We start from the raw sequence: 13,931 nt of genomic DNA, 5'->3' as shown, positions 1-13,931 counted from the left end.
CCGGCAGGAGCATTTGGGTCCAAGGCCCCCGCTGTGACTCCCGAGACCCCGCCGCATCCTCCACTGCCGACTCCCAGCGCTCGCCGGCACAAACTTTATTCTTGGCAAACTTCTTCTCTTTCTCTTCCCTCCTCCTCCTCCTCCTCCTCCTCCTCCCCCACCTCCTCCTCCCTCCTCCCCCACCTCCTCCTCCTCCTCCTCCTCCACCAGCAGATTAAATGCGCCTGGAGAAGGAAAACTGAAGCGAAAGGGAAGGAAATAAGGAGCTTTACAAACGGACATCTCAACCCGGTGGCTCTTTAATTTTTTTTTTACCCTCCAGGAAGCGGACATTTCGTTATCTTCTGACTCTCCTTCGCACCCTGTGTGCCGGGGCAAACGGAGCCTTTGCGCCCAGGTCGCCTTTCTCGGAACACAAACTCCCCAGTCGGCCACCGGGGAAGCGAGGGTGGAGAGGTTTGCGTGGAGACGCCCCGACGGACCCTCCGCGGCGCGTGGGAGAGTCTTGCCTCCTCCGGCACCGGCGACCTCCGCGCAGACCCTGGAGGCGCCGGGGGCGCGGGGTGGCCGCGGGGGCAGCCCAGCCTAGCACGCGCCCCGCAGCTCAGTCGCCCCCAGAGGCGCGGGCGCCCGCGGCCTTAGCAGCCCAGCGCCCTTCGGCCGCGAGGGCGGGCGCCGGGCTCCGCGGAGTGGAGCGGAGCGGGCCGCCGGGGCTCGGGCACCGCCGCAGCTGCTCCGGCCTCGGGCCGCGGGCCCGGTCTCCGCCCGCTCTTCTCCCTCGCGCATCCCTCCAGTTCTCCTTTTCCTCCTCCCCCTTCCGTTGATCCTCTGTCTTTCCTGCCGCCGCCTCGGGGGCTCCTCCAGCGGAGCGGAGATTACAGAGTCGTCGGGATGCCCCAACTCTCCGGGGCCGGCGGCGGCGGCGGCGGGGGGGACCCGGAACTCTGCGCCACCGACGAAATGATCCCTTTCAAGGATGAGGGCGATCCTCAGAAGGAGAAGATCTTCGCAGAGATCAGCCACCCCGAAGAGGAAGGCGACCTCGCCGACATCAAGTCGTCCTTAGTGAACGAGTCCGAAATCATCCCAGCCAGCAGCGGGCACGAGGTGAGCGCAGCGGGCCGCGGCCCGGAGGTCCGGGGGGCGCAGAGGAGGAGGGAAGGCGCCGGGCAGCCGGGACCGCCGCCCCGAGGGGTCCCCGGCTGGGGGGCGGGGGCGGGGGCGGGGGTGGGGGCTGGACGCGCCCCGGGCCACATTCTTGGTGTGCGTGTTGGTGGGTGCGGAGGCGTGTGCAGGGAGGTTATGGGTCAGTGCTGAGGGTCGAGGAGGAAATTGTTGGCTTGCGGGCAAGACAAGCCGCCCTTACCCCGTAGCGTGTCGCCCGCGGACTTTTTAGCGGGGTCGAGAGGGTGCGACGCATTAAAGCGGAGATGCCCGAACGACACCAAGAAGTTCTTCCGTGGGACGGAACTAAGTGCACCCGCGCTCTCCCGCGGTAGATGTCTCTGCAAAAGTGCGTTAAACCACCAGAGGCTTAGGTAGAGATGAGCAGAGCTGCAGGCGGAGAGGAAGAGGAGGCGGGCGTGGGCCGCGGACAGGCGGGGCGGCCCCAACCGCCGGGGAGCGCGCGCCCGGGTCTCTGCGGCCGCCGCAGTCCCTGCGCCCCGGCCGGCGGCTGCTGGGAGCCGTGGGCGCCGCGAGCCGAGCGAGCCGAGCCGAGCCGCCCTGCAGGGGGGTGGGGGGATGGGGGGATGGGGGCGGGGGGGGGCGCCCGGGACCGCGGGCAACACTCGGTCTCTCCAAACCTGGGCACTTAAAGTAAAAAAGCGCTTACACTTGGTAAGTGTGAGTGCGGCTCAGGCCTTGAATCTTTGCAGGAGAAAGGGGGGTCAGAGGCGAGAGGTGGGGAACAGGCGCGCGCTCAGGGCGTGTGCAGACGCTTTATCTGATCTCCTGGGCCGCCGCGGCGACCGCGCAGGTAACCCTGGCGGAGTAAATAGAGACACGTGAGCGCCGGCCAGGGCCAGCCGCGAGCAGGGCCGCGCCGAGGGGCTGTCTGCAGGCGGCGGGGAGTTGCAGAGGGGGGGCGGGGTGGGCGGACGGACCCTGATACCCGACACTCCGCCGGCCACCCTCGTTTAACAACTGGGAAACAAACGCTTTGGAGGAAATCCGGTGGAAAAGTCCTGACGCTCAGATGATTTCACCAACGCTTTTTCCCTCCAAAGGAACTTGGAGGGTATACCCTTTTCCCTTAAATGGCATCCTTCTGCCCCCAAAAAGAAAGCCTGTGGTTTTGGGGGCGGGGACATTTTGGGTTTTAAACAACACGTTTAAGAACACTTCAGACTTACCTTCTTAATACCAATGGCGGGGGTGAGTACGCATTTGGAAGCCTGGGGGGCCTGGGTTCTAAGAACACGAGGGCGCTCGGGGTCCTGACCCTCGTATCTTTCATTACAACATTCCAATTTGAAGGCGGGGGGGGGGGGGGGCTAGGGTGCACGCAACTCCACTTAAAGGGTTTGTGAATATGCATTTGGGGGAGAAGGTTACCTGGAGGACATATGTCCAAGGAACCAAATAACATCTGAAACAGAAGCAAACTCTTGCATTTATAGAGCAGCATCTTTTTCTGCTCATTCTGCTTCTCCTTTCCTATTCCATGAATAAATCTGCCACCCACTTCACATTTTCCGTTTTTGCTCTGGGAAGAAGGGTCCTACAGTTTGAAGCATAGAACCCAGGGATTAAGGCTCTGTTAATCTTTGCCACGGTAGTAAGTGGGCATGGGGCAGACCAGGGAAGATGGTGAATGGGTAATACCACTGATTTGCACGTGGTTGAGTCTGGGTGGATGGTGGTTACCAGAACTGATATTAACTGGGCTACCTTTTAGATGTTTATAACTCAAGTCTCGAATTTTCCTCCCTTTAACCGCAGAGTAGTTCACTTTTTTCTTGTCAGCTTGCACTCAGCCAGTTGTGGTAGGTTTTAGGGAGGGGGTCTCCTGCTGGGACTGGCTTAGGACAGTCACCTTAAGACCCCTATCTGTAAGTGCCTAGTTTTTATTTTATTTTAGTTGCAAAATGGTATTTCTGCCCAATTTTAATTGGCTCTGATCGACCGTTCACAGTGGTTAAAAAAGCTATCAAAAGGATGAACCCCCCCATTAAGTCAAACTCCTATCATACTAGGTATCTAAGTAGCCTTGATGTATTGTAATAATCAGCAGTCAGAGGAGCATGCGGATCTTTCCCAGATTTACTATACTGTTACTGTTTTTCTTAGTGTTATTTATACTTTCTAGTCTTGGGTATATAATAATCACTTTAAAAATATGTGTTGAAAAGAAAAAGCAAAAGATTTCCAGGTTCTCAGCCCTAGCCTATCCCACTTAGGTTGATAAGATAGGTAGGTTGAGCCTCACCCAGTCCTCCTCCTTTGAATTACCAGTGGATACACACTTAATCACAAACTCAAAGTTGGTTTTCTTTTTTTGGGGATGGGGATTCTTGCTGTTAGGTGGCCAGACAAGCACAAACCTCTCAGGAGTCCTACCACGACAAGGCCAGAGAACACCCTGATGACGGTAAGACACTAATTCTATTTCTCCCAAGTTTATCATTTAATAGGTGCAATTTGTGAATATAGGTGTCTTTTCTGATTTTTATTTGAGCCCAAGAAACAGGAATCAGATGTGATAAGACGGTGCCCACTATTTTAACAAAATGGGAAAGAAAACCCAGGAAACTCACTGCCTATTTCTCATGTATGATTTAAAAACTGTCTCTGAATGAGTTAGGGGCCTTTGGATTTTAGTTGGCTTCTAGATTCTCTGTGGAAGAGGAAATGTCTATAATTTTTCCTTTTTTCCTTTTTTTTAAAGCCCAAGTTCTAATTGGCTTAGAACTTTAGTATTTTTTTCTGCATTGTACAGAGTGACAGTCTATACCAATTTATTTTCCAACAAGAATAGTTTCAAATGGATTTTCATTTGTAAAATTGCTGTTTCTTGTAGTGAGAAGGCAGGCAGCGAACGCACAGACTAAATATGGCTCAGTAAATCAGAATCTAATTTGTAAAAATATAAAACTTTATTCTTAAAATTAGGACCTTTGCATGTGGAACATTATTATAGACTTTCTCCCCATTTCTAATTCTTACTCAAAACTTTAAAAATTGCATGTATTTTTTAGATTTAACTAGAACTCCTTGTGACTTTAGAATAATCAAGTAATCTGTAGGGCTTTCTTGTTGAGTAGTCTGCATTTCTATTTTCCTTTGCTTACAGTTGGTTTGACCAGAATGGAGTGTTCATATACAATAAGTCAGCTAGGAAAAGAGGGAAGAGAAGTATAATATCAGACTTTCTTCAGAGCTACAAAGGAGTTATACAGATTAAGAAATGTATATGTTAAACACACAGATTTCTTTGGCAGAATGGTGTAGTATGTAAAAATAAGTCTCCTGGAGTTAATCCTTCATGAGTTTGGGTAATTGTCCATCTACTAGATATAACTCTTTCTCCCTCAATAAAATCTAGAAATTTTTTTAGAAATCTAGTAGCACAGGTAGAATTTTTTACTTTGTTGCTAAGGTGGAGCATAACTTCAGGTGTGTAAATATATGTGTGTGTGTGTATGGCTAGATGGCCTTTAGGTTTTGTGTGTTTTTTCACATGTGTATGTTTCTTGGTCCAGTTTGTTAGTTTTAGAACAAATTAAGTTAGTTGAATAACACTTATTTTTGTAAAAACACCAGTCAGTAGTGGAAGTAAATTGAACCACATGTTTTTAAAACATCTGTTTCACTGCTAAGCCATTTAAGAGAATAAATGCTGTCAATCTAAAATAGAGCATAATAATCCAGTTACAGTATTTTGTAAACAAATCCATTATGTAAGGTCTGGTTTGTCATAGAACTATTAGATTTTCAGATGAAAAATACACTGATATAAAAAGGAAGTCAGTGCATCATTGATTGTTATTTGGATTCCCTCAGGAAAGCATCCAGATGGAGGCCTCTACAACAAGGGACCCTCCTACTCGAGCTATTCCGGGTACATAATGATGCCAAATATGAATAATGACCCATACATGTCCAATGGATCTCTTTCTCCACCCATCCCAAGAACAGTGAGTAACACAATGATGATGCAAATTATTTTCAGAAGCGCAAGCTAATTTATATTTTAGCAAAATAGTTGTTTTTTAAAACACATTGGAAGTACATTCATTCTATGTGAGGAGTTATTAATAAATAAGACCTGCTGTGAGGAATGGCTGCCTTAAGAGAGTGCTACCTTTGATGTCTTACACTTGGAATCTTAGCTTTTGTCTTATTGGTTAAGATGTATAAATAACAAATCTCCAGTTATCATGAAAGCAAGCAAAGTTAAATCAACAAATTCATGATTTTATATGTATTGTGCTTTTTATGCTGATGAGAGGAAAAATTGATTTAATTTTTCAGTTAGCTATGTACTGTATAGCTTTCACTGCCCATAGCTATCTAGAATCAGAACTACTTTAGCTTATTTGGGGCTGAACATTTAGAATGTTACTTCAGCTTTTAAGATAGTGTCTCATTTTGTTGCATTACCTGATGTTTTTTAAAAAGTCATTCGGGTGGTGGTGGGGGGATGCCTGGGTGGCTCAGTCAGTTAAGCGATTGACTGGGTTTCAGCTCCAGTGATGAGCTCAAGCCTCTGGTCAGGCTCTGTGCTTAGCATGGAATCTGCTTGGGACTCAATATCTCTCTCTCTCTCTCTTTCAAATAAATACATTTAAAGAAAAACAGTTGGCAAGGGGGTGGGGATAAGTGTTGAGAAAATACCACTTGAAGATAACTCCAATGAATATTGTTCTTTTTATCTCATGGCTCAGTTAACTTTCAAAGTTCTAAAAATGCAATAGCAACATAACTGCATTTTGCAAATGTTTAGCACTGTGAAGAATTTCAAATATATCATTTGATGATATTTCTCTTTTGTTGGGAAGTGGAAACATCATTTATATAGTAAGAAAACACCTAAAGAGTAACTTACATACTATGTGAATGTGAAATGTGCTGGCGATGGAATTCTCCCTGAGTATCGTCTCTCTCATGGTAGTGATGGATTTTCACTGATCTGTCAATATATTTACCCTATTTCAGCCTTTTTCTCCCTCTATCACCTAGCCTCCAGTGAAGAACGTGTGTGTGTGTGTGTGTGTGTGTGTGTGTGTGTGTATACAGGGTCTTGAGGATTAGGGTTTCAGTATGGCTGGCCTTCTAAGGAAACCCAGGATTGTGAAGGTGGAACCCTATGGTCTTAGCCTTATTAGTCCAGTGCTTTCACAAAGTGAAAAAAAAAAATTCAGTCATGGACATCTAGGGAAAGTACTACTAACAATACCTCAATGAACAGAATCTGGGATCTAGAAGATCCATCAAAGTAGCAGAGAGGAATCAATTATCAACAAGAGTATTTGTGTGATTATTTGTAGTCTCCAATTGTTAGAATGATGGGTATGTGAAATAAATATACTCTATGTGGGCACTGTGATTTGGAAGTTCCTGTAATTATTTTTCCATAAATTTCAAAAAGATACTTGAACTTTCAAGTAGGGAATAAGATATTTCTGATTTTCATATAGCAGTTAAAACGGTGACCTTGGAGATTTTATGACGGTTGTCATAGGAAATAGTGTTTTCACATTTTATTTTAAAAGGCTTTTCAAAAAAATATTTGAAAATATTTAATGGTAGAAGTGTCTGTGTTGTACATATGAATGTCCTGTCTAAGAAGTGACTAATAAAAGCAAATAATAATTAGGGACTACCCCCAAATAAATAATTAGGGACTACCCCCAAATAAATGCTTCTGAGTTTTAAAATTTGTAGGAGATTTTTCTGTTTGTTGAACTAAATAATGCAAACGTATCAGATACTTTTTTAATAGTTGGGACTGTTCTTTTTTTTTTTTAATGGTGAAGAGGAGAATATGTTTTAGATAAGGAATAATTGAAGATTTTTGTTGAAAGGCTTGAGAACAACAAATAATCTTTCTGACAAATCTAAATTGTAGTCTCTGACTTAGTAACGTTAGAAAATAGCCCCTAAAATGATCTTAAAACATTTTTCAGCTGTAAACACGGTTAATGCTTAATAAGTATCTGTGGGCTTTATTCCTTAGTTAAGGCACTTCTTTCAAAACAATAATCTATTAAAAGTCAATATAATAAAAATCTGGTATAAATTATCCCTCAGCATCTTGAAAATTAAGCATTTCTTCTTTATTTATTTTAAAGATTTTGTTTATTCATGAGAGACAGAGAGAGAGAGGCAGAGAGAGAAGCAGGCTCCATGCAGGGAGCCTGACATGGGACTTGATCCCGGGTCTTCAGGATCAGGCCCTGGGCTGAAGGCAGTGCTAAACCGCTGAGCCACCAGGGCTGCCCAGCATTTCTTCTTTAAATCAGGATTTTCGCCTTTAGGTCTCTCCAGCCACCTGCCCCCCCCCCATACTAATCATTTTGAAATTTTGATAGCATAGAAGGTATTTATTGTTAGTACATATATTAAAATTTTGAGGTCAGTGAATTGAACAGTCATTCATTGTTTAGGAAAGATTTTGTGGCCAGAATAATGTTGGTGGGTGTAGGGTGGAGGAAAGGGGTGTGGTCAGGAAACAGTTACCTTACCTTGTTATCTGCTTTGGTTTATTCTGTTACATTTTAGAATGCATTTATTTTAGACACATCGTCTTGCAATATTCTGCAGTTTGCACAGTTACAGAATCTTTTCCGTTTTAACCACAAGGCTACATCCATTTTTTTTTTTAAAGGTCCTACCAAAGTGAGTTGCAGTCTTTGGTTCTTAATACCCAACAGCTGTTTTTAATGTGTTTGAGATCCAAAACACTAACCGGAAGGCAGCCTCTCTTATTCACCCCTAACCATGCTTCTGCCTTCTAGCTCTTTAACTCTGTCCTTAGCAGGACTTGGTGTTTGTATAGCTGACATCCTCAGTGTTAAGTTTTCATCTAGGGTGTCAGGAGCAGGGTGACCATTTGTGTTTGAGCTTAAGGTGAGACCATACTTGAATTTGCATTACAAACAACTGCTTGTTTACTACATCTGCTGGTTGCAGGTGTTAGGGCCCGAAAAACATCTGGGGGTGGGGGAGGTCCCTGACTGTCCCTTCCTCTCATAGAATTCTCTTTTTATATGTAACTGCATATAAATTGAGTTACATGCAGCTAGGGTCAATTGGCATGCACAGAAATGTTTCTGTTGGTAGCTCATTTTAACGACTCTATGTGCTTTTGCTCAGTTTTAGACAAATACTGACCTATGTATGCTTGCGCAGCTTTTTACTTATGACCTAAGTACAGTATCACCTACTCAAGAGAATGAAGCATTTTTACCAATCCAGCTTTTTCCCTTCTGTAGGGAAATTTTAATTGGTTAATTATATCCTTCAAAACTGGAATTCTTAGAGGTTTGTTTATACTAAAAATCTTATGAATGAGTGTCTCACAGAATTTTAAATAAGAATTCTTAGTTCAGATAAATCAGGCCTAACAAGAAAGTACCTATAATAACACATTTGGTGTCAGTTCTCATAAAGCACAGTGAACCTTGGCTTGAGTTGGTGGTTTTCATAGACAGTAAGAAGATGCCGAAGCTTGTTAAATATTTCAGAGCAAGGACCCTAGAGAATTTATTAAAAGCGTACTCCCAAGCCTTTCTTTCCGCGAGTGTTATTTATGGCAATCCCTGTAGGCCAATGGTAAAGTATTAAAAGAAAAAAAGAATTTGTTACCTCCGTTGGGTCCTAGCACTTGGGTGCCTGAATACCATGTGAGCAGTGAGTTTGTCTTCAACATAGTGAAAGTTCCCACTGGCCTAATACGCTGTGGTTATTAATCTTAGGTGTCAAACTTACATCTGTCCTTTAGGCAACCCAAGTTTTTAACACCTCTGAAGGGAAACATCCCGTTTCTCTTCAGACGCTCGGGGAGGGCCAAGCAGCAGACTTGGTGCAGGAAGCTACAGCGAATGTTGCAGCGGGGTCACACCAACCGCAGTAACACCTGGCCAGCCCGTGCTGCTGACTTTATTGTGTTTGTTTCTTTGTGCTCTTTCTGAGGATCGATTTTTAGGTGGGAAAGGAAGATGCTGTTTTTTGTCTTTCCTGTTTTCCTTCTTTTTAGTAGACATTGCCATTAAAGTGTTTCAGGGAATCTTTTTTCATTATCTTGAGCATCTCAGTTTTACTGTATGGTTTTTACTTAAGGGAATCATTAATTTGATTTCTGATGAACAGAATTATACCGTTATAACTACATCTTAACCTACCTCCATGTTTGTATTTGCTTATAAACAGCTGAAATTTGATTTTTTTGTTATTGTCATATGTGAATTAGGAACTAAATATGCTTACGCTTATCAGGATGCTTATGTTTATGCCACTGTTAATTCCACTGTACTTCACATTGCTGCATAGCTTTGAAAATACAGAAATAATAAGGAATAGAGGGAGAGTATGGCATATATTTTGAGCAAGATTTTTAAGATGGAGTGTCTTCACCTTACTACAAGAAGCTACTTAATTTGACTTAGTGATAAATTATTTTAAAATTTCTAATCTAAGTTGCATACTTCTGAAGCTAAGTATATTAAATTTTCCTCTTTACCCCAAGTGTGGGAGAAGCTAAATTTTAGAAGGTGCGTTTTATCTCAGATTTGAATGTGGATTATCAGGAGAATGTGTGGGAAATTCCTCAGAGCCTTCAAACTCTTCTGTTTGATTCATTTTTAATTGTACTGCTGCTATAAAGTTGGGAAGGATCTCAGTCAGAATAATTGGAAGCTGTTGCCACCCCCATTCCCCCAACTTCATATATCTTAGATAATCTCATGACCAAACAGTTTGCTTATGCAAGTGTCCCAGGGAGCCATACTACCTACATATGATCCTTCAGGAGCTAATACTGTACTTGTATGACTTGTGTGGCCAGGGTATGATCCTCATTCATCAGTGCTTTTTTTTTTTTTTTTTTCAGAATGACTCTAGAAATTTCTTGTTCATTCAAAAACATGGGAATAACCCAATTCACTAAAACAAGACCATTAAGCCAACCTGCTGAAAATCTTACTCTTTGAAGTACCCCTCCCCCTGCTGGCATATAGGTGCTGAACTTGCTCTCATCAACCCCAGTATTTTGACCCAGTCTCTCTTGCGGTCAAAGACTCCTATGATTTAACAGGACAGAAATAGGTCTTCACAAGTGGGTTCACCTGGACTTGAGCTTGTAGCCTCACAAATATTTTTCCATAATATCAGTTGAGAAAATTTTTCAGCTTTTGAGTCTTGTTTTGTTGTTGTTACTGTTTTTAACAAATCTTGTTTGTTCTTTAAGCAGAACCATTTTTGGTTTATGTGACTGTTATTTCTTAAGGCAGTCAGATCATTCCATTCCTCTCTGACTCCTTTGTTCCTCATTTGTATATTATAGACATGATTGGAATTTTATAAAACTAATTTCCCTTTGATTTCAAGATAGACTCGGAATTTAAAGAGAAAATAAGGCAGCACTGTCCGTAAGTGAGCAGAAAAGCATATATGTTTTATTCTTAGACAAAAGTAGAGCTCAGCACATATAGATGCTGCTGTCATGGGAGTGAAGGTGTTTTTCTTTTTTTTTTTTAAGAGTTTATTTATTTATTCATGAGAGACACAGAGAGAGGCAGAGACGTAGGCAAAAGGAGAAATAGGCTCCACGCAGGGACTCAATGTGGGACTCCATCCCAGGACTCCAGGATCACGCCCTGAGCCAAAGGCAGACACTTAACTGCTGAGCCACCCAGGCATCCAAGGAGTGAAGGTTTTTTTTAAAAAGAAGATATTCATTTAAAACTTGTGTATCTTTAAAATTTTTACTTAGGGGGGTGCCTGGGTGGCTTAGCTGATTAAGCATCCTACTCTTGATCTCAGGTCTTGATCTCAAGGTCATGAGTTCAAGCCCCACTACTTAAAATAAAATAAAATAAAATAATTAAGTAATTATGCCAAACTGAGAGAGTCTATAGAAAGCTAATATTGGAGGTGGCTGTGTGGCTCAGTTGGTTAAGCGTCTGCCTTTTGCTCAGGTCATGATCCCAAGGTTCTGACATTGAGTCCCACATCAGGCTCCTTGCTCAGCAGGGAGCCTGCTTCTCCCTCTCCCTCTGTCTGCAGATCCCCTGCTTATGTGTGTTCTTTTTCTCTCTCATAAATAAATAAAATCTTAAAAAAGAAGAAGAAGGAAGCTAATACTATAGCAGTCAAGAGACTTATACTACTTTGTATTGTCCTGACAAGTCCTTACTCATTTGAAAAAGACAGCCATTGGACTTTGTTTAAATAATTTGTAAAATGCATTTTAGATCATGATGACTTTCTCAATATTAATTGTGACTTTATGAAGTCACAGTATAGGAACTGTAGACTTTGCTATAAGCTCTTAAGTCATTTTAAGCATATAAATGATTCAATCTTTATAAAATTTGGAAATGCAAAGCCAGAAAATGACCTAGAGACCAACCACAAAGGTTAGATGGAGTATAGGAGTAGGCAGAGAGGGGTATTAAAATACACTGAAGTAGAGAGTGGGGAGTTGAGTAGAGGATGAATAGGAAATAGGGATTCCTAATTCCAGAGATTTTGATACTATAGCCAATCTAGCCTGGACTATTTGCAGAATATTTAACAGGATGTTCAAGGGATTTTAAAGTCTTTGTGAAATGACACATTTACACGCAATACCCACTCTGGCTAAATTTGTAAACCCGCTGAAATTAACTACTTGCTATATGTAGATCACTCACAAAGGCACTGAGAATTTGTGTGGGGAATATTGCAAGGGCATTACAGAGCAAACAAGAATTTTGCATACCTGTCCCCTTTTTCCCATCTATGGCGGAAATATGACTGGAAGAGATGTTGCATCACAGGGAGTCTAGAAGTATCTTTTATTCTTGCAGCTAACGAGGGGCAAGTAGACTCTAAAAACCTTTTGACTGTTCACCTTTGTTTCTAGTTATGCCCACAAATGATTCTGTATGAAACTTGATGATAGTTTTTCAGAATCAAGTTTTGATCTGCATCACAGTTGATGTTATGTTCACTTTAAGGAAGAGGCCTATTGCTACTTTACTCAACATAGAGAATGGTTGCATGAGGGACAGATAAGTGGAAGTCTCTATAATATAAAAAGAGGAGTGGCTCTGGTATAGCTTTAATTTTCCTTTATTATTGTCAACTTCTGAAAGAAATAGTAACCAAACAAAAAAAACTTTTTTTTAATTTGTTTTATTTATTTATGATAGGCACACAGTGAGAGAGAGAGAGAGGCAGAGACATAGGCAGAGGGAGAAGCAGGCTCCATGCACCGGGAGCCTGACGTGGGATTCGATCCCGAGTCTCCAGGATCCCGAGTCTCCAGGATCCCGAGTCTCCAGGATCGCGCCCTGGGCCAAAGGCAGGCACCAAACCGCTGCGCCACCCAGGGATCCCCCAACAAAAATTTTTTAAGTAGGCTCTACACCCAGCATGGAGCCCACTGCAGGGCTTGACCTCATGACCCTGAGACCAAGACCTGAGCTGAGATCAAGAGTAAGATGCTTAACAAACTGAGCCACTTAGGTGCCCCTCAAAACAAATTTTTTATGCTAACATACTAAGATTTTTTTTTTCAATCCTAAAAAATTTTATAGTAAAACCTATCAACTGTTGATGATAGTTGAAAATCTAGTCAATTGGTCAGGGACTACTGATGAACTATGAAATAGTTCTGTTTAGCCTAGCATAGAGTAGACACTTTAGTCAATTTGCTGAATAAAAAAATGTACTAGAAATTTTTCCATGTATGTGTTTTGGATATTTCCAAGTGATCTTTCTTTATCAAACCAAATGTTAAGTGAAAAGCGAAATCTGACAGTGTCTACTACATAATCCTTAGTATTTTGTTACTTTTTCTCTGACTTTTTGCATCAGTGAAAAAAAGAGAGAGAACATTAGACTAGAGTCTTTAATGCAAAAGTTAAAGTTGCTCCTTATAAACTGTTAAGTTTCCAAGTAACAGGTAAAAACAGTCAGCCAGGAGCTTGCTGCAATAATGAAAAAGAATGGGACTCGGCCCTCATTTAAGGACTGGTCATAAGAAGTACTTTCTTACTTAGTCCTAGAAATCTAATTGAAGGAAAAGAGGTGACAGAAACACTTTCTTCAAAAGGGTGCTTGAGATCCAAATATGACAGTAATAAAAAGAAAACCACCTTCAATTATGTTTTAATATCATATGATTAATGCTCTTCAGTTCATTTTTATTCTTTCCCAGATAGAAAGGACTTTTTTTTTCAGTAACACTTGAGGTATTTTCAGATATTAAAAAATTCTGTGTGTTCTTTCTAAATATACGTGGCAAAATCAGTGCTGACTTTTCTAGGCCAGTGGGTACTGTAAGTTGTGTCCTGCAGTGTTGAGAACATGTTTGAATCCTGGTTAGGTGGAGGTAGGTAGTCCCCTGTGAAGGGGAGCCTGTGGAGAAGAACAGTACTGGGTGAGATGTCAGAGACCTGGGGGCTTGTCCTAAGTCCACCATTCTTCCCAACATCCATGGGGGGGGGGGGAGTATTTAACTTTCATCACCTTTGTTTCTTCATTTATGAGATGGCCTATTTGTATTGTGCTTGCCTACTTTATGTGATTGATGTAAAAATAGTACAAAGCCTGTGAAAGTACTGTTTTCTGGCGAAGGGAGCAAAGCATGAATGTCAGATGATGTGAGCCGGTGTGTGGCCCCCACCTGGTGGGAATTGTGTAGCCACAAGAGGTATTTGGCTGTAACAGGAAGCTCCTGAGAAAGGGAAGGTTTTGGGTTTTACTATGCCATCATGCTA

At 42.6% G+C, this 13,931-nt stretch overlaps 1 protein-coding gene across 4 annotated transcripts in view; it reads left to right on the top strand.

The window, feature by feature from the left end:
- Positions 1 to 215: 215 nt before the first annotated feature.
- LEF1 (lymphoid enhancer binding factor 1) overlaps positions 216 to 13,931 on the top strand; it is a 120,148-nt gene continuing 106,432 nt past the window's right edge. For 2 of the 4 annotated variants that reach the window (XM_041760235.1, XM_041760236.1), the window contains exons 1-3: positions 216 to 1,107; positions 3,526 to 3,592; positions 5,005 to 5,138. In XM_041760235.1, coding sequence (XP_041616169.1) covers positions 892 to 1,107; positions 3,526 to 3,592; positions 5,005 to 5,138 — 417 coding nt within the window. In that variant the 5' untranslated portion in view covers positions 216 to 891. The remainder of the gene's footprint in view (positions 1,108 to 3,525; positions 3,593 to 5,004; positions 5,139 to 13,931) is intronic. The other 2 variants (XM_041760233.1, XM_041760234.1) reach the window with 1 other exon arrangement.

Source organism: Vulpes lagopus, chromosome 6 (assembly GCF_018345385.1).
Source record: "Vulpes lagopus strain Blue_001 chromosome 6, ASM1834538v1, whole genome shotgun sequence".
Taxonomy (NCBI): domain Eukaryota; kingdom Metazoa; phylum Chordata; class Mammalia; order Carnivora; family Canidae; genus Vulpes; species Vulpes lagopus.
Note: the sequence above shows the minus strand (reverse complement) of the source record. Positions and strands in the feature narration are given on the sequence as shown.